The sequence below is a fragment of the Aricia agestis genome, chromosome 16, assembly GCF_905147365.1.
Source record: "Aricia agestis chromosome 16, ilAriAges1.1, whole genome shotgun sequence".
Lineage (NCBI taxonomy): Eukaryota > Metazoa > Arthropoda > Insecta > Lepidoptera > Lycaenidae > Aricia > Aricia agestis.
The window spans coordinates 3144219-3168686 of NC_056421.1; the positions used below are offsets into that span (position 1 = coordinate 3144219).

The following is a 24468-nucleotide window of genomic DNA, read 5'->3' on the forward strand; positions in this document are numbered from 1 at the left end:
CATTTTAACTAGTTTAACAATGATTTATAAATGAAAACCTCATCAAATGTATGAAGGGCCACAAAACAGGTTTGAAGTGCTGTCGCGGGTGTAACCAATTTGACCCTCCATTAAGAACTGCGACGAGTTCATATGTGAATACTGTTTAGTGCGAAACTTTTACAAAATAAATTGCCTATATTTCAAAATAGCATAAAACAAAGAAACTATGTAACTAGATAAAAGTAATTATAGTAATAAGTACTAGAAATTATTAACATTTCTACGATCGCGGGCGCAACATCAAAATTCTCAAATATGTTAAAGGTGTATTAAATCGTAATTCTCTAACAAATTAATAAAATTTCGACATGGAATATATAATTATACTAGTAAGTTTGTAATAAAACTGCACCAAAATTCAGTTTTTTTTTCAGTTGTTTATTGGCCAGACAAAATTAATCGTCTAAATCACGATTGAATAGTGTAATTTTTATAAAAGATTTCTACGTATTGCTGTATAACTATACTACAACTAAACATTGATTTGAAATAAACGCTATTTTAATTTAAAAATATGGGAAAAAACATCGCGTCCCTTAGATGATATTGTTTAAAAACGCTCTAAATTATTTGAATTCCATTTTTTACCGATAAAAGTTGTTTTTTTTAGTAAATACACATCTTCTTACGTGTATTCCAATTAAAAAATGTAACTAATGCTCATTTTAAAAATTCTCGTTGACGGCCGTCTGTAGCGGAATGGCCCAAATATAAAAATTTATTCAATGGTCAAGGATATTTTTGGAAAATCTGCTATCCAAATTTGCCATCAGATCCTGGTAGACATATAGTAGTTATAGTAGATAAGTCTCTTCTCTGCACAACTCATTCTCATTTCCATAACGACTCTTCTTAACCATTCAAAGCATTGGTTTGTATGACATCTGTTCGCTCTGCGGCCATATCAGTTTGTTGTAGTTTAGCGGCATAGTGCTGAGTGATGTGATGTGTCAGCTCTGTCTTGAGGCGGAAACTCTCCGTGCAATGGTCACATCTGAAATTACATACAAATATAAATTATAATACTTTATAATACTTTATGTCTGGTCTTTATGTGGGTAAAATTATATACTTCAATTATATTATGAAAAGGAATGTCTTTGTTTGTGCGAAACAAAAAATAAAGGTTTGTTTTTAATCTCGTAAAAAAATCGCAGAGGTTTCTTTATTGGGCACCAAGAGAAGCATCAAGTCCATAAACCTTAAAGGATCTGTTAGGTTAGCTTAGGTTGTATTATCTGAAGTTTGAAAACCCTTGAACTAATGCAAAATATATGACCAGTGGTGCCTCCTGCGGTGTTTGACGAGGCTGTAATTGCTTCCGAAGGCTTGAGCACAGATGTCACAGGAGTGCGGCTTCTCACCCGTATGGATACGGTTGTGGCATTTCAGAGCATTCTTCGTTACGAACCTGGGAAAGGACAGGTTGAGGGGCTTTATTTTTATGCGTCTAATGTCACTTCGATCGCAGGTTTTCACATTCGCGAGTGAGACAACCTGGGCTCGAAATCGAGTCATGAGAATAGGGCTCCCAGAGAATAGATAAACAGAAGTTAACCCACGAATTTAACCTTTTAATTTGTCACATTGTACTGGGCCACGGCATCTTGAAAATCGAACAAATGTGCGTCGAAATATGAATTTAATTTATTAACTAATTTATAGATATTTGCGGATTCAGTGACGCAACGTAACAAGGCACATTGCTCTTGATTGAAAATAAGTTGGATGACGTCATGCAATATCTTCTCATACTTACGTTTTTGGACATACATCACAGTGATATGGCTTGATACGTAGATGCCTAAACGTGTGTTGGTCGAGTGTGCTTCTGTTTTTGAACGCTGCATTACACTGTTTACACTTGTAGTGTCTCTCCCCAGTATGAGTTGCTACGTGGTCTCTTAGTTCTCCTGAAAAACGCAAGATTAAATGTTAAGTCCTAAGGCTTCAGGGCGTTCGCTGCATTAAGCGTGCGCCCAGCGCGGCCACCCGCGAGGCGTGCTTGTTTCAAGTCATCCCATAGAGCAGCGCTGCGTTGAGCGGGTCAGCCGTCGCACGATATTATTATGGCGAGCGCACGGCGCGGGCGTCCGCGCCGGGCACACGGGTAGGAGCGACGGCGGCGCGTTCGCGATTTAAGTATATGGGTAAACCGTCTAGGGGGCCGCGCGCCGCTCGGTTTTCGTGGCCTCTCCATGATATAAATCCTACTAGCTGTCCCGGTGAACTTCGTGTCACTTAAAAACCTTCCCTGGACTTCCAGGATTGTTATAAGACCAACATTAGCCAAATCGGTTCAGCCGTTATCGAGTTATAGCGTTACTAACAGAATTGAAGGTTGGCCTGGAGGAAACGGGGCACTATGGGAAAAAGACTTAAAAAAAAAACGGAAACTGGGAAAAAATTTGACGAAAAAATGCAACCTCTTATGGCCACCCCCAATCGATAGGGGGCGCCAAGGGGAGCAAAAAAGTTCAGATAAACTTTTCTCAAAAATCAACCCCTGTCGAAATCGGGCCGAAATGTGGCCCTCGTTAGTATGGAAAAAACACTTCAACCTAGTACCTAAAGGTTTACAAACCTACCCCAATTTTTTGGTACAATAATTATATGTCGACGGACCTAACCCAATCAAGTCGTATTGGGCCAACACTGCTATTAATTACCTATACTCACATTTGGGGTTGTATTTCGACAGGCGTTAATTTTTGAGAAAAGTTTATCCTAGCTTTTTCTCTTGCCTTAGCACCTTCTTTCGATTGATGTATTAAAAAACCGAATATGAACGTAAAGTTCCTTTATACTTCGCCGAATACATTTTTATAGATGATCGACTATTACTCGATTTAACTTATGAAGTCTTCTTAGCCGTGATAGTTTTTCTTTTAAATTCAGCATATTTCCTATTCCCGTCAATTTTTTCACATTTCCAGAAGCAATCGTTTAGCTGGTACAAGGGGGTACACTGGACTCTAACGATTTTTTTCACTTTAAAACTTAATATTTCACAAACGGATCCCTAAATCGGAAAATGATCTATGAATACTCATAATATTTTTAAAACACTTATTCAACGACACCTCACACGATGGGGTGGACCCGAAAAAAAAATTCATCCCCGCTTGACGTGTAGGGAGTAGGGACTAGGGAAGGTACCATAAAAAAATATATTTTTAAGATTTCATGTACCATTTTGTCGGCATCATTAGTATGTGCATTCATGCCAAATTACAGCTTTGTAGTGTAGGTCCTAGGTCCTATAGTCTCTGAGCAAAACCGCGGACAGACAGACACACAGTGTACGGAGGAGACGTAAAATCGGAAAATTTCTTTTTTCTTCAATTTTGAATGGGCATTAGTATTATGAATGCGAGAGTAGAACACCCGCATGTCAATTCGCAAGTTTTTATTCTACGAGCTACCAAAGTTTAGCGATTTTAGCGGCCCGGAAGCGAAAAATCCATAAATCTCCAAAATTTTTACGTAATAAATAAAATTTTGTATTCCACCTGAAAGCCTATTAAATAAGGTATATTTCAAGCTTTTTTTTCCTGATCCGCCGTGTCGATATTTTACCTACAATAAAATAGTTTTCATTTTTAGGTTTTTATTTTTTTAATCCAAAACCAAACGAAAGATGCAATCGAAAATATCGACAAATTAAAGGTATACAAGCATTCTATACGCACAAAAAAAACACCTGTAAGATCCGTTTACAACTGGAGATATTTGATCGTGAAATCCTACGCTAGGGCTGCCGCCTGCCACCATACATCTTTCAATGGATGGCTGTCAATAATGCAATATAATTAGTCACATAATATATTAACATTTATAGTATGAAAGTTACATACGCTTTTAATGAGTATATTTAAAATTATCAAAAATAAGTCTTAGAAAAAATATAAAACCTCCTCTTTTTTTGGAAGTCGGTAAAAAATCGGATGTCAGTTCGTAATACTTCAAACAATTAATATTATTTCTAGTATTTACTTAAAAAATCAAGGTAAGTGATGGTCACGCGAAAACGAAAAGACTACAAATAATACAGCGTTGCGTCGTTTGATAACCCTGTTGACAATTAAGTTTGTAAATTAAATAAATTTATTTAGCAGTGGTAGTAAACGGGTCTCATGGGTGAGATCCCTTTACTACCACTAATATACAAAATTACATACAAAATTTTATTTATTACGTAAAAGTTTTGGAAAAATATGGATTTTTCCCTTCCGGGCCGCAAAAAAAACGCTAAACTTTGGTAGCTCGTAGCATCAAAACTATTTCGAATTGACACGCGGGTGTTCTACTCCTGCAATCATAATATTAACGCCTATTCAAAATTGAAGAAAATAGAAAATTTCCGATTTACACTGTGAGACAAACAGACAGACGGACAGATGGACGGACAGACCGAAACTATTAAGGTGCCTTGTTGACTACGGAACCCTGAAAATAATTTTTTTAAGAGTTTTCTTCATAATATTATTATTAACGAGGAGATATCGTATATATCGGCCTCTTATCTGGCCGGGGGTTGATTTTTGAGAAAAGTTTATTTGAGCGTTTTTGCTACCCTTGGCACTCCCTATCGATTGGTGTATTCAAAGGGTGTGGTTATTAGAGGTTAAAATTTTGACGCAAAATTTTTCTAAGTCTTTCAGTCATAGTGCCCTGTTTCCTCCAGTTCAACCAAATTGCAAATCCATTTTTGTATAATATATAGAATATATACATTAGAACGCGCCCCCGTCGCTCCCGCCCCACTAATATTTTTCTTTGTAATTTTTTATTTTTTTCGAGACTGAAGACCTAGGACCAAGCGACAACACTGCGTGGCAGCATCGCTTCGTAAAAGTGTATGTTGTTTATTTGGTCTATATTGCAAATAAAGTTGATATCACTGTTAAAGTGCTATCAGAGAAGTTGATTCCTAGGCAGATGGCGGACCTAAGTAATTTGGTCGCGTTAAGTCAAACTCATCAGACCGATCACAACTAGTCAGCTAACATTGAATTGACATAATCCAACCAAATGACGTAGATCTGTCAGCTGCCTAGGAATCGATTTCCTCGGGTCTACTTACCTTTGCTAATAAATTTTTTTGGACATAGGGTGCAGGCAAATCTTTTAATGCCCATATGCCTTTGTTGGTGTGAATGTAACTGTCGACTAGACTCAAACTTCTTGCCGCAGTACGAACACAGGTATAGTTTACGTCTATGTAATTTAAAAACATGCATATTCAGTGCAAGCATATCGGCAAATGTTTTCTGACAGACAGAACAAATTTTTGTTTCACCGTGTTGTTTCAAATGCTGTTCTAGTATTTCTTCAGTCAAATATGATTCACTACAGAAACCACACTTATATTTACGTTTTTCTTCATGTGATAACTCGTGTCGTTTTAAATTATATTCCCTGGGGAATACTTTGCCACATTTTGAACATGCTAACACTCTTTCTTTATAACCATGTATTTTCATATGTGCGGCCACTGATTGTTGACTTTTAAACCTCCGTTTACAAATTATACACATATTTTTTATTGAAGTAGGTGACAAGTGTTCTGCATCTTCCTTTGCCAAATATGTGCTTGTCTCATCGTGATCTTTATGTACTTCGTTCTGGTGTCGTTTCAAATGGTAGGCTGTATTAAATACTTTGCCACAAGTTGGACATGACAATACCCTACCTTTTACAACATGTATTCGCATGTGTGCTGGCAAGGAGTTTTTGTTCTGGAAATATCTGTTACAAATTTCACAAACGATACCCTCCTTTACTGAGGTTTCTGTAATGTGTTGGGCAGGTTTTTCTTGTAAACTATGTTTAATGTCATTCTTATCTGCTTCATTATCTGAATTTATATTGTCTTCTACAGGATTAACATTTATTTCAATATAACCAGTCTTATAGTCACATGAGTCATCTTGGTTAGGATGTTTTATTTTATTTACATCACTCGAGGAATGTTTCTTAATATGTGCCAAATTTGTGCTCGTCTCATCATGATCTTCATGTACTTCGTTCTGGTGTCGTTTCAAATGGTAGGCTGTATTAAATACTTTGCCACAAGTTGGACATGACAATACCCTACCTTTAACAACATGTATTTTCATGTGCGCTGACAAGGAGTTTTTGTTCCGGAAACATCTGTTACAAATTTCACAAACGATACCCTCCTTTACTGAGGTTTCTGTAATGTGTTGGGCTGGTTTTTCTTGTAAACTATGTTTAATGTCATTCTCATCTGCTTCATTATCTGAATTTATGTTGTATTCTACAGGATTAACATTTATTTCAATATAACCAGTCTTATAGTCACATGAGTCATCCTGGTTAGGATGTTTTATTTTATTTACATCACTCGAGGAATGTTTCTTAATATGTGCCAAATTTGTGCTCGTTTCATCATGATCTTTATGTACTTCGTTCTGGTGTCGTTTCAAATGGTAGGCTGTATTAAATACTTTGCCACAAGCTGGACATGACAATACCCTACCTTTAACAACATGTATTTTCATGTGTGCTGACAAGGAGTTTTTGTTCCGGAAACATCTGTTACAAATTTCACAAACAATACCCTCCTTTTCTGAGGTTTCTGTAATGTGTTGGGCAGGTTTTTCTTGTAAACTATGTTTAATGTCATTCTCATCTGCTTCATTATCTGAATTTATGTTGTCTTCTAGAGGATTAACTTTTGTTTCAATAGAACCAGTCTTATAGTCAAATGATTCTTGGTTAGGATGTTCTGCTTGGCTTATTCTATTATTTACATCACTCGAGGAATGTTTCTTAATATGTCTTAGATAGTTTCCGTTGTTGCTAAAATATTTGTAACATATATTGCAAACATATTCTTGTACTACTTCAAATTTTATAAAATTCTCTAACCCACCATTTTCTTCCTCGCAAATTTCTTCCTTCATACTTAAACTTCCTTCATTTTCTCGTAATGAATTTAGGTCTACAGGTACCTCTTGAAAATTGAAATCCTTTTTCATGATTCCATCACTTTCGAATGATGAATGGTCTTTGTCTTTGAGTTCTTCTTGGAATTTTGTGTCAACATTTTCTATGTGTAGTATAAATTGATAAAAACTGTAGAGCTTCTCATAACACAGGTGACATACAACTTTTGGAAGTTGGTCATTTAAATCAAACTGTAAAAAGGGTGATAAAATTTAATATTTCAACTCGTTACCTTGTGTCTCTAACTTCAATGAGGAAAGTTATAATTACTACCTGGGAGTATAATTACAAACATATCAAGACAATCTATAATGCATTAATAAAATATTACATATTGTTACTTACAGTGAGAGCTGTAAACGAGTGAAGAATTTCAGCTACACTAATGTTTTGTATGTTGCGCTCAAAAATATTAACTGCAGTGATTCCAGTAAATATTTCCATCATACATGTTCGACAGCGGTCATTTATACACGGCAGGTCTTTAGCAGCCAGCAAATCCATTGATAAGAAAAATAATAATAAGTTTCCCAAATTCTAATATTGTAAAAAGTAGGATATCAATCCCAACGGTACACTTGGCTGGGCAGGGTATTGAAAATTTGTTTAACGGACTATAAAACTACTTGAAATCTTGCTGCAAAATAAGTATTTAAGTTTAATTTATAAACTATTTTTAGACGAAACGCCCACCAAAGAGAATATAATCACTACGTACGCCCACAAACTATATTTAAATAGAATGCTAATGGAAACGCCGGAAACGGCTTCCGGCTAGGCTTGTCGAATAAATATCGATACATCGATATATCGATATTTTTGGGCGAAATATTTTGTTACGATATATCGATATCAAATATCCAATATCGAAATTGTATCAAAAACGATATTTTCTGCTGCGATTTTGGCCAGACGTCTTCTTAATGGGTCCAGTTCTGCCAAAGCAACAAAAAATTGGTCTTCTCATAGGCTTAGCTGTTGGCTCAATGAAAATCAAAATAAATAAAAGGCGAAAAAGATGGATGAAAGAATTTTTGCTCCGCGAAAAATTATGAATTATAAACGAATTGATTCCATATCGTAATATATATCAATTTAATACAGATTTAGCAGTTCCCACTACAGATAAAAGGTTGAAACCATCTGGCAACACTGATTTAGTCAGTCAGAAGCCCCACTTTTTCCGATTTAGTACACTAATTAGGATCCTAGCTTTCTAAATGTTATTCCACTTGACTAAATTTAGTTACTAAATCATTTAGATGTCTAAATTTAGTCAAATGGAATAACAACTTTAGAAAAAAGGGATGACACTACGATGTTGCCACTTTTAAATTTCTTCACTTTTTTGACGAACTATAAATAAATTAAAAAAAAGCAAATTGGTCGAAAAATTTGACCGATATATCGATATTTCTTTCGCGATATATCGAGACCGATATTGATATTTTTTTAAATATCGATGTATCGATATATCGATATTTTCTTTCATTTTCGACATGTGACACCACACGCTCTATAACATATCTCTTACTTCTAAAATCTGTGTCCATTACAATATTTTTATCGATATAAATTTGTACTTCAAGCAAGGTGCATCCCTAAAGCACACGTAAAAATCTATGCCATATTTGTAGCCAAATTATTACTTGATGTGACATTTTTGTCACTAATGGCATAAACAGCATGATTAAGCAATTATAAAACTTATAAATTTTCTTTTTAACTTACAAAAATACCGATTGATAAGCCCAAAAAACGTTGTTGAAAACTTACGTAAGTATTTAATGTTAAATCCACGTGTTTGAGGCATTCTTTGACCATTCTTATGGTTTATTATTTAGCGGAACCACAGAACTCAACAATATCTAGCATTAAATTAAATGTTCACTAAAAACCTACATTAACACTTTTATAGGCCTCTTGGATATCGTTGCTAAGCTACGGCAACGCCGCGGGTCGGTTGACGGCGGCAACTCACGGGCGCTTTTCTCATATGATTCTCATACAAGTCACTGCATTTTTTTGGTAATTGTTTATATTTTTAGCACAATAAAAAGTAATGAGCCAAATTATTATTGATTGTGGACTTCATAATATTTCCGCAGACTTTTTCCGCGGAAAATCAGTACTTATCGAAAGCTATATTTACTTAAATATAGGTACACGATCATGAAATATTCTTTCAAATTCATTGAATATGATTTTTTACTTTGTATTTATTTATTTGTAAGATCATCTTCTTAGTTATTACTTATTACTAAAAATAGGTTGTTTACCTAATTAAACATTATAGAGCATAAACTAATTTCAAAGCAATCATGTTCATGAAGTCTTCGAAATCCATGAGGATGGAGAACGAATCATCCGTGTAAAAGTAATACCACCTAGAAATTTGTTTCATTTACGCACACCAGAGGCGCTGTTCAAATTTCTATACAAAATGCTTACGTTAACGATACGAATGTTTTTTCGATAGTAGTTCGTGCTAGAGGTACAGAGTAGGTAATCGATTGTACGACGTGAAGGTGGAGCTATGTATTGAATAATCTAAACAAATATATTTTCAGCAACATTTCAACCATACATGCAAAATAAAAATGGAAAATGCAGATGTATTTCATTATCAAAGAAATGCGAAAGTGAATATTGAAGGAATTAGTAAGTAATAAATATTGAACCGACAATAATTTTATTTACTGATATCGTTTTTTCAATTACAATATAATATTATTATACATAAAACAATGATATTAAAAATAACTTGCACGTGATATTTTATAAATATTCATGCGAGATTTAGATTTAAGCATGATTAATAATCGGCACGGACGTAAAAAAGATAATAATCGGCATGTTGATTTCCATACGTTTCCCAATTCCGTCTCAGAAACGAATAAAACGTTAATTCACGATTCCGAGATTGGGAATTTTTGCACCCTACAACACAACAGTACCTCGTACCGCCCATATTTTCCATATGGCGGCTCTCGACATAGGCGAACGCGTTGGCCAACGCGTCTGCAGACGCGTTGGCCAACGCGTTCGCCTATGTCGAGAGCCGCCATTATTCAGAGCACTTTTTAACGTTTTCAACGTGTTTTCATTCATAACTAGTAAACCGTATTTCACAGCTGATCGCATTCTGACACCCACGTGTTGCCTGAATCTGCCACTCGCCGCGCCACTAGAGATATCCAAGAGGCCTATTACATGACATATGCAGACTGGCTGGACTCCCTTGTTATGTCCTTCTAAGTAGGACATAACATTACACGCTTTTGACGCTTTAAATACACCGATTACGGCTCTCTCCAGTCTATATACCTCAATTGTACCTAACACAAGTATTTTAGGTATGTACTTAGCACGGCACCAGACTGGCGTGGTGTGAAGCGTCCATATATATTATTATTATTATATGTAATGTCGGCTGTACACTCTCGCCGAGACACAGCCAGGCAGCCCGAGTGCGAGAGTGTAGATGGGTGCGCTCGCCTCGTCTCGCCTGTCTCGGACCCTCTCGGTCCGGTGTCGGTATTTTGCGCCCGAGACAAAGGGCCTCGCGAGGAAAGCGAGCGCATTACTGTACACTCTCGTGTTTTTCACTACTAGTCGCGCCGCTAGACAGTGCAGAACAGAAAAATAACAATAATAAACGTCATTATCAGTCATTACCTATCTGTGAGAAATAAAATTAAATATGATATCTTTCTTCGTTCGTTCGATCGTTGGATCATAACTGCGATTGAACTAAGCGAGAATGTATATGATCGCAGGGACCCTCCCTGCCTTGCCTTAGGGTAATAGGGATGATGACAAGGTCAAAGATTAGCGAATTTTGTTAATAAAATAAAGAAATGACGGTAAAAAATAAGTGTTCCCAAAATTTCAGCTTGATAGAATTTGTATTTTTTTTGTTATGCGCCTTCAAAGTTGGATATTCAAGTCGAATATTTTTTCAATTAAATTTCTTAATATTTGTATACAATTCGATAACTTATGCAATTAAAAACAACTTTTGTTATGAAACCACTTTCATAAACGCAATATTTAATATACCTGTCAAAGAAAGTTGTCTCCCGATGCGTACAAACTACGAAAGACTGACGTCATACTTTCGTAGCACTTTGTATGGAGCGTTTCGGGCAGGTCTTTTTTATGAGATATTTGAATCGTCATATCTTGGTGAATTTTTAAGCATCAGAGTCATTCTTTCAGCGATGTTTCTATTTTTTAAGTGTCTTTCAATTACCGATAAGAAAAAAAATCTAAAATGTTTAGTTTTTCCCATTAGTAGAGAGGAGTTGGAGTCGTTAAAATAGGAGCCCCAAGATGTATGTTGAACATTGAAGTCCCCCAATACAACCCGGGGGAGGGTTAATAGAGGTAATAAGTAAGTAACAAAGAATATATACACCGGCTGGAGACCAAAATAGCCACTCCAGCCTTGCGATCCATTCTGTCATCCCGGAAACATGAGTAGCCCGGGACACGAAAACATGAGCCAGGCTTTAACCACGTCTCTTGGACGGCAATAATAATTGATGGCCTATATATCTATGAGCTAAGAAAATAATATCTCGTTTTTTGTTTCTGACGCTACGACAGTTACACTGGATCATCGGGAACTGATCCATGGCTTAAGACGGTATTAAGAAGCTGAGTCAAATAAAGCGCTTATTCCATTTATCCTAGCTAGGAAGTCCTAGCTAGGATCCTAAAAAATTTTGTCAAGTGGAATAACATTTAGAAAGCTAGGATCCTAGCTTTCTAAATGTTATCCTAGCTAGGACCCTAGCTTTGTAAATGTTATTCCACTTGACTAAATTTTTTAGGATCCTAGCTAGGACTTCCTAGCGATATAGGATAAGTGGAATAAGCGTTTTAGCACGAGTTTTGTTCGGTAGGCCGGTATCACTGAAACGGCAGATTAGTTGGAAAAGGGAAATGAGAGAGTCAATAAAGTTGTCATTTGGGGAGATTTCTAAAGGTGAGGGATATGCACTACCATTAGGTAATTGAAAAGCAGGTTCTTCAATAATGCTTCTGTGTGCCTGATGATCATAACCAGGTAGCACAGGGGTGATAGGACGGCGGGGAATAAAAACGGTCTGTAGGAAGTTGTAGCGCGGGAGATTTGGGCGGGGTCTAGAAGTTACTGCTTGCGGAGATCACAGTGGGAGAGGTCTTTGTCGAATCTGCAAAAGAACGTCTCACCGGACGAAAGCGAGCTGAAGCTTCAAAGTACGAGACATTCTCCTGCGACATGACTAGCTTGATTTCCCTCTGTCGTGTGTTCTGGACAGGACGGATTGTTAACTGCATGAGAGCCTGAACAAAGCGAACAAGACAGATTGGAAACCTCACAAGTTGCACCCTCATGTGACTGACCGCGTTTAAAGCACCTAGGCTGTGAACGGCAGAGGAGTCCACACCGCCGTTTGTACGTTACAACAAACGTTGTCCCCTGTTTCCTCCCTGGATAATGCCGGTAGAGTCATGATTTTTTCCTGAATATCTATGGCCACTATTAGCATGTCCCTGTGTTTCCTTTTTTTTCATAATTTTATTATTAAAAAAGATAAGAACGTCCAAAAACCCAAAAAAATGGCCAGATTTTCCTCTGTGTTCAAACACCCAGAAAACAAAACTGGCTAAAATATACAAAAAAAAAAAAAAAACATAGGAACACAGCTCAAGCCTTGCTTTAACTTTTAATGAAAAAAAAAATCGGTTAAGTTTTGGAGAAGGAATCCAGCGGACAACGGATCGAAGATTTTCTGTTCTTTTATTAGAACTTTTGGTCGTGTTGTCTCTATCGCGCTCTGCGGTGGGAGACTTGAGATTGGTGAGACAGCAATACATTTTCAAATACCTATTTTCAATTTCTCTCGCCCCTCTTCTTAAGCCAAAAACATTTATTGCACTGGATAGTAGGAAGGACATAGGGTTCAACTGGAAGGGATGTATAGTGGGACGTGGGAGAGCCATGCTTCGGCACGAATGGCTCAGCTCGACCGGAAAAATACCACGTTCTCACAGAAAACCGGCGTGAAACAGCGCTTGCGCTGTGTTTCGCCGAGTGAGTTTACCGGAGGCCCAATCCTCTACGGCCTACCCTATTCCCTTCCCTACCCTCCCCTATTCCCTTCCCTACCCACCCCTATTCCCTTCCCATCCTTACCCTCCCCTATTACCCTATTCCCTCTTAAAAGGCCGGCAACGCACCTGCAGCTCTTCTGATGCTGCGAGTGTCCATGGGCGACGGAAGTTGCTATTTCCATCAGGTGACCCGTTTGCTCGTTTGCCCCCTCATTTCATAAAAAAAAGATATGATATAATTTTTTAATTTTATTAAAATAAGAATACAACATCTTACTTCACAGTTCACTATAACATCCAAAATCCTATTATCATTATTTGCGTGAAATTGTAGCTTTTTATTTAATTTCGGTATAACATAGTTGATAGTACAATCTCGCTGTTAAAAATAATTATAATTTATAACTCATAATTCAAAAAATGACAGCGTGATTTTGGCTTTTATTACTAACGAGCTTTTACCCGCGGCTTCGCTCGCGTTAGCAAGTATTATTATATACAAACTTTCATCCCCTATTTTGACCCCTTGGTGGTAGAATTGATCAAAATCCTTTCTTAGCGGATGCCTACGTCATAACATCTACGTACATGCCAAATTTCAGCCCGATCCGTCCAGTGGTATGGGCTGTGCGTTGATAGATCACCATGTCAGTCAGTCACCTTTGAGTTTTATATATATACAGATATAGTAAATAACTCTATTCTCTGCACATAACCACTCTTTCTCATTTCCATAACGAATCTTCTTAACCATTCAAAGCATTGGTTTGTATGACATCTGTTCGCTCTGCAGCCATGTCAGTTTGTTGTAGTTTAGCGGCATAGTGCTGAGTGATGTGATGTGTCAGCTCTGTCTTGAGACGGAAACTCTCTGTGCAATGGTCACATCTGAAATTAATATAATTATTATGAAGTAGGAGGGAAGATGCTATATTTTTATTTTTCTGTTTATTTCAAATAACTCCATGTAAAATAGAACACAAGTATATTAAAAAAATTAAAACACTAGAATTTACTGCAAAAAATGCGGTTCAAAATTGTCAATTTAAATTTTGGCGCCAAGACGGATATATAGTCTGTATGACGTCACTACTGTTTGACAATTATTGACAACTAGCTGTTTCCCGCGACTTCGTCCGCGTGGACTTCAGTTTATAGCGCGCGATGTCAACAAAATTGGTGTCAAAAGCTTTTATAAAAAAACCCTGGTACCCCTTAAATCAATACAGCTGTGTAGTGTGCACACAATAAGTACTTTATTTTTTATATTAAACTTTATATTTTATGCCAAATTTCAAAGCATATTTAGCCCCCCAATTACACAACTTTACCCATAAACTATTTATCATTGATAGGTTTAGCCCCAATTTCACCAACGTCTGTTAGTGTTAACAGCTTGTTAAAATGTCCTGTCTTCTCTTTCATTCATATGAAAAACGAAACAGCTAACGTGATACTAATTCGATCATTAACTTTAACAGTCGTTGGTGAAATTTGGTCTTAAGGTTACGTCACTGCCTGCACAGATAAAGTATTGAGTTATTTAATACCGTAGAATAGATATAACAATCGAAAAAAATCGAGACTTAAATGTAAGATGATACCACCTCTTATAGAAAGACTTTTGAGCAAGCGTCAGCGCGATGTAGAAGACGCACGGCACCATCTATTATGAATTTTTTGAACAAATTTACGACCCTTACAACCCTTTTTTCCAGTAAAAAAAGTAGCAAATGTCCTTTCTCAGGCTTTAGACTATCTGTATACAACATTTCATTACAATCGGTTCGGTAGTTTTGGCGTTTGGCGTGAAAGCGAGACTGACAGACAGACAGACAGAGATACTTTCGCATTTATAATATTAGTATAGATTATGTGCACACTGCACAGCTGTTTTTGGGTATTTTGATTAATTAAGGGCCGCGCTACACCGGAATGGCAGCGGCGAGGCGAGCACTTTCAGCGCTGCCATTCCGGTGTAGTGCGGCCCTAAGAGGGGTACCACTTACCAGGGTTTTAAAAAGTTTTTAAATTTGACACAAATTTTGTTGACACCGCGCACTATAAACTAAAGTCCACGCGGACGAAGTCGCGGGCAACAGCTAGTTATGAATAAAAACAATAATATATAATAAAGTAGGTATGATTAGTTCTGTTACAATAATGAAGTAAAAAATAAAACGCCATCTGTTTTCATATATTAGAATTAAAATGTTGATTGCATTGATATATTTTCTGGATGGAATATAGGCCAACACGGTACACTCGAACTCCTTAGAAATGCAGTAGGAGTTCTTTATGATAAGATAGATTGATTATTATTATACCAAGTGATAATATTATTAAACATAATATTCTAACGTATTAAAAACTATAAACAAAAACATAATAACTAATAAGTATGATTAGTTCTATGTTACAATGTAAAAAATAAAACGCCATCTGTTGAATCGTATTAGAACTAAAATGTTCATTGCATCGATATATTTCTGGATTTTTATAATATTATACATAAAATATATTTAAGATTTTTGAAATATTATTTTAATACAGAACCAAGACCCAGGAACATTAAAAACTTTTTGTTCCGCCTGCGGGACTCGAACCCAGGACCCCCGGGATGAGCGCTGGCCACGCGCAATGCGAATAAATTTTCATCGATATTTTCATGGAAATAAGATATTTTCCCACATCAAAATGTAGCCTATGTCCTTTCTCAGACTCTAGAATAACTGTGTACAAAATTTCAGTGCAATCGGTTCAGTAGTTTTGGCGTGAAAGCGAGACAGACAGACAGACAGACAGACAGACAGACAGAGATACTTTCGCATTTATAATATTAGTATAGATTAAACATCATATTCTAACGTATTAAAAACTATAAACAAAAACATACTAACTAATAAGTATGATTAGTTCTATGTTACAATAAAGTAAAAAATAAAACGCCATCTGTTGAATCGTATTAGAACTAAAATGTTCATTCCATTGATATATTTCTGGATTTTTTATAATATTATACATAAAATATGTTTAAGATTTTTGAAATTTTATTTTAATACACATCCAAGACCCAGGAAAATTGAAAACTTTTTGTTCCGCCTGCGGGACTCGAACCCAGGACCCCCGGGATGAGCGCTGGCCACGCGCAATGCGAATTCATTTTCATCGAAATTTTCATGGAAATAAGATATTTTCCCACATCAAAATGTAGCCTATGTCCTTTCTCAGACTCTAGAATAACTGTATACAAAATTTCATTGCAATCGGTTCAGTAGTTTTGGCGTGAAAGCAAGATAGACAGACAGACAGACAGACAGACAGACAGAGATACTTTCGCATTTATAATATTAGTATGGATGGCCCCAGCCCCCACCCCCACCTGAAAGTTGTCATGCCCCGCGTTCCATTTAGCGTTTAAAAACGATCAAATCTCTCAAAATGGAGGCAATTTTGATCGTTTTTAACGCTAAATGGAACGCGGGGATAGCATCATGTGTGACGTCACTGAACGCTGATTGGTGTTTTGAAATCTGGTCTGTTTCAAGTTACATTTTATTCGTATTTTTTTGTAAAAACACAATCTATACTAATATTATAAATGCGAAAGTATCTCTGTCTGTCTGTCTGTCTGTCTCGCTTTCACGCCAAAACTACCGAACCGATTGTAATGAAATTTTGTATACAGATAGTCTAAAGCCTGAGAAAGGACATAGGCTACTTTTTTACTGGAAAAAAGCGTTGTAAGGGGGTGAAAACGCGTAAATTTGTTCAAATTAAGTTAGTTTCAAAAATTCATAATAGATGGCGCCGTGCGTCTCCTACATCGCGCTAACGCTTGCCCAAAAGTCTTTCTATAAGAGGTGGTATTATCCGTCTTGCTTTTCTTCGATTGTTATTTCTTTTACGTTATTTAATAAATCAGTACTTTATCTATGCAGTGACGTAACCTTAAACCTATTCAATGATGAATAGTATATAGGTAAAGTTGTGTAATTGGGGGGCTAAATAAGCTTAAAAATTTGGCATAAAATATAAAGTATAATTTAAAAAATTGAAATATTATGTGCACACTGCACAGCTGTTTTGATTTAAGGGGTACCAGGTTTTTTTTTATAAAAGCTTTGACACCAATTTTGTTGACATCACGCGCTATAAGCTGAAGTCCACGCGGACGAAGTCGCGGGCAACAGCTAGTATTTTATAAAATATTAACCTTGCAGTGGCCCTTCTTTTATATTTTTCAACGTTTTAATAGCAAAATTTTCATAAATATTATATTTGCATGTTCCCTATGGGACACAAATATATGATGCTGGGTTTCCATGCTTGCCAAGGCTTAGCAAGCATCCACAAGGCAGTCGTTTACACGCTTGTGAATGCGCCAGTGTATTACGTACATACATCCAAGCAAGCGCCCTTTGATCTGTGTCTAAAAACCGACACTACACCGGATCGGGTACAAGCGTCCACAAGCTCACGCAACTCGCAAGCCAAGCCAGAGAAATATGTTTATTTCATTATTTGCACAGAAAAGGCTCCGAAAAAAAGGCAAAAGAAAGAAGGGTTACTTTTTTTCAACGAAAAATAAGCAATTCTCAGAGGATTTTATTTTGGGCACAACAAGGTAAACATCGACCATACAAAATTAAAAGAATCAGCTGTTAGATTATTATGTAAAAAAATTGAGGCCAGCTTACTTGAACAACTTTTCCCCAAGGTGTCTCCTGCGGTGTTTGACGAGGTTGTAACTGCTTCCGAAGGCTTGAGCACAGATGTCACAGGAGTATGGTTTCTCACCCGTGTGGATACGGTTGTGGCATTTCAGGGAACTCTTTGTTGCGAACCTGAAAAAGATAGATTAGGTTCAGAGGCTTTATTATTCCATCCTTGAGTCCACATCCTGAGGATGCTCCGGTGATGAGGCGAAACGCGCGTCGAGGTGTTCAATCTGCATGGTGGTGAGGGGCCTTGCACGGATTTGCCAATATTATTGCTGGTGTTTGCAGGTTCTTGCATGCGAGTGTACGCATAGGCAGTGTCGGGGAGGAGGGAGGTGCTGTACAGATGCCTATGCGTACACTCACTCATCTACTTAAAGGTTGAGGTTTATTTCGCAGAATATTACTAAAAATAATAAAATAATTCTTCAAGCCTAACTTGAGCATTTTGTAAAATAATCACTACACATAATATTATAATAATTTTGTGATCAGCAGCATGCTCTAAATTTTATGCCGCGTGCCACTTCTGGCACGCGTGCTATTGGTTGATGGTTCGGCATCCCTGGACTATGGCTTGGCCATTCCACTTAATCTACTGTCCGTTGTTCCGTCAAAATATCGCGCGTCCTATACAGCGCGTCATCGTGGGTTCGTGGCACGTCTTTGTCGCTGTCGCGTGCGGCGACGTAACGGATCAATGCAAGTCGCCTATTAATTGAAAATAATTTGGATGACTTTTTGCCATAATATAATACTAATATATATATATTATATATATATATATATATATATATATATATATATATATATATATATATATATATATATATATATATATATATATATATATATATATATATGTATATATATATATATATATATATAGTTGCGGTTTTTGTTAAAAATAATCCTGAATTATTTGAGACCTTTTTTCTTCTATTCCACGGAATCGAAGACACAATAATAGATTAAGAAGTATTAAGGCCAATACTGAATTAATGCACTTAATGCACAGAAGTATATTGTATTCTGCATGGCAATTCAAATATTCAATAAAATACCGGAGCAAATAAAACTTTTCGGCGATTTCATTATCGCGGGTGCAACATTTTGACGCATTTAAAGCGTCCTACTGACAAAATAAAACACATTTTTTAATAAATTATCTTTAGAAGGGATACATTTTGACTAGTTCAATCATAAATTGTAAATGAAAACTAAAATTAAATCTAAGAAAAGCCACAAAACATGTTTGAAGTACTATCGCGGGTGCAACCAAATTGGTCCTCTTTGTAATAATACTATTTAAAATTTTATTATTTTTTAATTATCAGTCATTTATCTATCTGAGATAAGAAATCATCTAAATCACTAAAACAATTCAATAATGTAACTTAAGCAAACCTTTTTCGATGTATTGTTATAAAACCGAACTACAGCACACTTTTAATTCAAAATTAATATTTATAATTTAAAAGAATATGGGAGAGTTATAAATAAAAATATTTTTTTCATAGAAAAATATTAAATATTTATGATTTCTAAAATATTTAAAAATAAAAGAATATAAATCATCATTTGAAACATCTGTTAAGTAATACATGAAATATTTCGAGAAATATAAAATATATGTGACTCCATTCAAATTTTTATAAATCTTGTAATACATGTAAAGTAATAATAACAAATATAATCTAACGTTATTGTTTACCTTAATAATATGAAATAAGACGAAAATCACTAGAATAGTAAAAAAATAATTTGTTGCATTTTCAATTGTTCTGCTTCGATCGCGGGCGCAACCACTTTAAAGGTTCTGTTTTTTATTAAAAATAATAAAATAGTTTGTTCCAATGATTAATTTTAATTTCCCTCACATTTCTCCTTACTTTCACAAAGTTTTAAATTATTAACAACATATTTTAGCCAGAAAACTAAACTTTTGTACCTTTTTTATCGCGGGTGCAACCATGGCAATTTTCCTTTAATAATGTTTGAAAACTATTTCAAAATTGTTGTTTTTTTTTGCACCGAAATAGAAACTTATATTATACAGTCAATATTATGTAATGAAATTCAACTTCGAGATAGTGATTTAGAGTAAAAATGATCATGTGTGGCATAAGCAGTTTTTCTCGCGCCGTTAGATGATATCACTTCAAAATGCTCTAAATCATTCAAATTACAATTTTTAGTCATAAAAGTTCTTTTGCAAGTAAATATACATCTTTTTATTTATAATTCAATAAAAAAATTTAACAAATGCTATACTTTAAAAATTCGTGTTGAGGGTCGTCTCTAGCGGAATCGTCCTTTTACATATTGGACAATTCAAAAAACTTTTAAAGGAATATTTGATAGACAAATGTTATTACTCTGTTAGAGACTTTTTAAATTCACAATAACTATATTATTAAGTACTAAAAAAATTTTTATTTTTTTATTTTACACATATATTTATTGGATTTTTTGAATTTTTAATATATTAACATAATATGATTCTTTATTTTTAAGTAGGAATTTTAATAATTTCATTTTTTATTTTTATGTTATTGACAATGAATTAAGTATATTTGCTATTTAGATTTATTTATTTTTTGACATTATTTAAAGTAAGTGCTGACAATAATAATATTATCTATCATGTAATAAACTCAAAATGATTAATTATAAGAAGAAATAAAAATGTAATTTTTAACACGTATTTGACATATTTTAGTAAAACGAAAATAATTATTACGGTGACAATATTCACACACCAATGTAATGGTATGATGTGTATTGTAGCGATATTCGTTATGTGTACAAAATCGCTACGCTTATCGCTTCCGCGCGGCGTGTGTCCGTCTCCCTTACAACCGGTCGCCGAGCGCGCCGGCTTCCAGAAACGACGAGCGCACACGCCACTCCTATATATAAGTACTAGCTATTTGACCGAGCTTTGCTCGGTATTCGATAAAACACGAATAAAATGACATTTTCTAAAAATGATTTCTAGCTAAATCGATTTATCGCCCCCAAAACCCCCTATATATAATAATTATTACACAGCACACAAATTATAAGTAAACATGTTAAGAGTTTTTTTATTGCATTAATTAGAGTCGTCTATGGGCTTTTCGCCCATGTCCTTTGTTTGTCGCTTTTGGTGCATGGAATTACAGAAGATTCCAATCTAATAACAGTAATAAATGTTTCCATACTTACGTTTTAGGACATACATCACAGTGGTATGGCTTGATACCTAGATGTCTAAAGGTGTGTTGGGCGAGCGCACTGCTGTTTGTGAATGCTGCGTTACACTGCTTACACTTGTGCAGCCTCTCCCCAGTATGAGTTGATGCGTGGGCTCTTAGTTCTCCTGTAAAACGCAAGGTTCAATGTTAGGACCAAGCCACAACAACACGACTGGCGGCGTCGCATCGTATAAATCTACATTTCAGTGCAATAATTGTTTTTGAATTAAGACATCGCAACGCAGTGTTGACTTAACCCTGTTTGCAAACCGAAAAGTGCGTCAAACGGCTATGCAATAGCATTTCGCTCCATTGCTTCAGTTTTCGAGGTTTGCGCCATCAGCTTCTAGACTGTCTCATGCCCACTATCTCATATCTGGGGGTTTTAACCGACTTCTTCACAGTTTTGATTGTCTGCCGTTAACATTGCTGATTGCAACACGCATCAAAAAAGGTAAACTTTTGTGAAAAAAAAACTCATAAACATATATTTATACGGTTAAGTTTTTAAGCATTACTGTTAAAAACTTAACCATATAAATGAAAAAGTAGCCATACTCACCATTGGTAATAAATTTTTTCGGACACAAAGAACAGGCAAATCTTTTAATGCCCATATGCCTTTGGTGGTGTTGATGTAACTGTCGACGAGACTCAAACTTCTTACCGCAGTATGAACACAGGTGCAGTTTACATCTATGTAATTTTAAAACATGTGTATTCAGTGCAAGCATATCGGCAAATGTTTTCTGACAGACAGAACAAATTTTTGTTTCACCGTGTTGTTTTAAATGCTGTTCCAATATTTCTTCAGTCAAATATGATTCACTACAGAAACCACACTTATATTTACGTTTTTCTTCATGTGATAACTCGTGTCGTTTTAAATTGTTAACCTTGGGGAATACTTTGCCACATTTTGAACATGCTAACACTCTTTCTTTATTAACATGTATTTTCATATGAGCAGACAATGAATTTTTACTTTTGAATCTTTTTTGACAAATTTCACAGAGAACTTTTGCTTCCTCAGTACCATTATAATTGTCACGTACATTTTTTCTTTTACAATTTGTAATTTTCTCATCGTCCTTACTGATATTTTCATTGGAGTCTCGTACAGTCTTCATTTGAACATGAATCTTCATATGTGCTGCCATTGAATGTTGACTTTTAAATCTCCGTGTACAAATTATACACATAAAATCATTTTTTGTTGCAGCAGTTGACAAGTTTTTCATTGCCGAATGTGTGCTTGTCTCATCATGATCTTTATGTAAGAAGTTCTGGTGGCGTGTCAAATGGTGAACTTTGTTAAATACTTTACCGCATGTTGGACATGATAGTACCCTTCCTTTTACAACATGTTTTCGCATGTGTGCAGACATTGAATTTTTATTCCGGAAACATCTGTTACAAATTTTACAAACAATACCCTCCTTTCCTGAGGTGTCTGTAATGTGTTGGGCAGGTTTTTCTTGGAAACCTTGTTTAATGTCATTCTCATCTGCTTCATTATCTGAATTTATGTTGTCTTCTAGAGGATTAACTTCTATTTCAATAGAACCAGTCAGACAGGAGTCATTATGGTTAGAATGTTTTGCTTGGCTTATTCTATTATTCAGATCACTCACTGAATGTTTCTTAATATGTCTTTGATAGTTTCCCTTGTTACTAAAATATTTGTAACATATTTTACAAACATATTCTTGTACTATTTCAAATTTTATTGTAGTGTCTAGTGCACCATTCTCTTCTTCACAAATTTCTTTCTTAATACCCAGACTTCCCTCATCTTCTTGTATTGAAGTGTGTTCTACAGGTACCACTTGAAAATTAAAATTCTTTTTCATGATTTCATCACTTTTGAAAGATGAATGATCTTTGTCTTTAAGTTCTTCTTGGAATTTTGTGTCAACATTTTCTATGTGTAGTACAAATTGATAAAAACTGTAGAGCTTCTCATAACACAGGTGGCAGACAACTTTTGGAAGTTCGTCATTTGCATCAAACTGTAAAGAGAGTGATAAACCTTATATTAAAAAAGGTATGTCTGTTACTAAACTCACAGTTAAAAATAATTTACTTTTTAGGGTTCCAAAGAACTACAAGGTACTCTTATAATTTTGCTATATCCATCCGTTCAACATCATCTTTGGGTTTTTTTTAACTTGTATTTGAATGTAAGTGTCACTACATCATTTTTATCTTTATTGGATCAAATTATATTTATTTTCTAGAAATAAGGGAGGAAAGTTATCCAGCAAAATATGTGGCTTATACTAAGAAAAATATATGTACACAGGAACTATTCAATTTTAATCCTCCGATTGCGGATTCTTGGAAATCTATTGTTATTTATTGTGTCTTGCTCACCAGTGAGCTTATGGGGCTTGATGGAAAGACCTTTCATTAGAAAGGTGTGTCTTTAACTTCACTTGGGTGGAAAGTTATATTATTGCCTGGAAATTTATTAAACATAATATTATTACAAATTAACAAGACCTTATCAAGACTAAGTATAATTTTTTGAGTTTGAAATACTTATTGCATACTTCTACTTACAGTGAGAGCAGTAAACGAGTGAAGAATTTCAGCTACACTAATGTTCTGTATGTTGCGCTCAAAAATATTAACTGCAGTGATTTCAGTAAATATTTTCATCATACATGTTCGACAGCGGTCATTCACATTGGGCTGGTTATCCATTGATCAAGCTGGTTTCACAAGTTTCGATCACTATTCACAACAAGAATAAAATAAAATCAGTAATTACCACTTTAATTTACATTGCTGGACGTATTATTATTATGATTTTCAGAACACAGATTACTAGTTTTTATTTGTTTCAGAAGTTAATTTCATTTTGTTTATTGATTTATAAAAAGTTTTTTTAAATATTCTTCTTCTTCTTGTAGGCAGTATACCTTAGTCCTTAATCCTTATTTAGTACAATCACCATTAATAAGAGTGCCTAGACTGCCTACTGCCTAGTGCCTAGATGCAAATAATTTATAAGTTATAACTGTGGTAGGAGCTGGTCCGCCTGGTAGGAGTTAGGACTTAGGAGTCCTGCCGAGGAAGCAGGAAGTCACAAAACCCAAGTCCCAAGTTGTGAGCTAATATAAAAAAAAAACTACATCAGCTGTCCAGCTGTCATTGTTCTGTCAAAGTCACGTCGATGACAGCCGCAAATGGCAATCGCAAATTCGCAAAACTCAATTTGAAATTTTTAGTGGCAGGTTGCGAATTGCGAAAGTGTTGTGGCTTTATTTAGATTTAAGAATAATAGTTAGGTAAGTACAACTATTACTAAATAGGTAACTAACCTTGTTCATTGGATTTTGTAAATACATAAGCCATTGCTTATGAAGCGTAGATACGAT

At 35.4% G+C, this 24468-nt stretch overlaps 2 protein-coding genes across 8 annotated transcripts in view; one reads left to right on the forward strand and one right to left on the reverse strand.

Annotated features, from left to right (window-relative positions):
* Window positions 1-672: 672 nt before the first annotated feature.
* Window positions 673-23922, reverse strand: LOC121734959 (zinc finger protein 658B-like). 4 transcript variants are annotated; one of them, XM_042125615.1, is made up of 5 exons: window positions 23648-23922; window positions 21645-23094; window positions 21054-21207; window positions 17823-17969; window positions 673-1036 (listed from the first exon to the last, which is right to left on the reverse strand). In XM_042125615.1, exons 1-5 carry the CDS (start codon window positions 23789-23791, stop codon window positions 895-897), a joined length of 2037 nt encoding a protein of 678 aa, XP_041981549.1. In that variant the 5' UTR covers window positions 23792-23922; the 3' UTR covers window positions 673-894. The 4 variants fall into 4 exon arrangements, with proteins under 4 accessions (XP_041981549.1, XP_041981547.1, XP_041981548.1 ...); XM_042125613.1 differs by lacking the exons at window positions 17823-17969; window positions 21054-21207; window positions 21645-23094; window positions 23648-23922 and adding exons at window positions 1322-1453; window positions 1802-1955; window positions 5129-7208; window positions 7363-7690 and having other exon boundaries at window positions 970-1036; XM_042125614.1 differs by lacking the exon at window positions 673-1036 and adding an exon at window positions 13773-14010.
* A 382-nt stretch (window positions 23923-24304) lies between these two features.
* LOC121734955 (pyruvate carboxylase, mitochondrial) overlaps window positions 24305-24468 on the forward strand; it is a 36856-nt gene continuing 36692 nt past the window's right edge. For all 4 annotated transcript variants that reach the window (XM_042125601.1, XM_042125604.1, XM_042125603.1 and 1 more), the window contains exon 1: window positions 24305-24378. The gene's annotated coding sequence lies outside the window, so the exon portion shown is untranslated. The remainder of the gene's footprint in view (window positions 24379-24468) is intronic.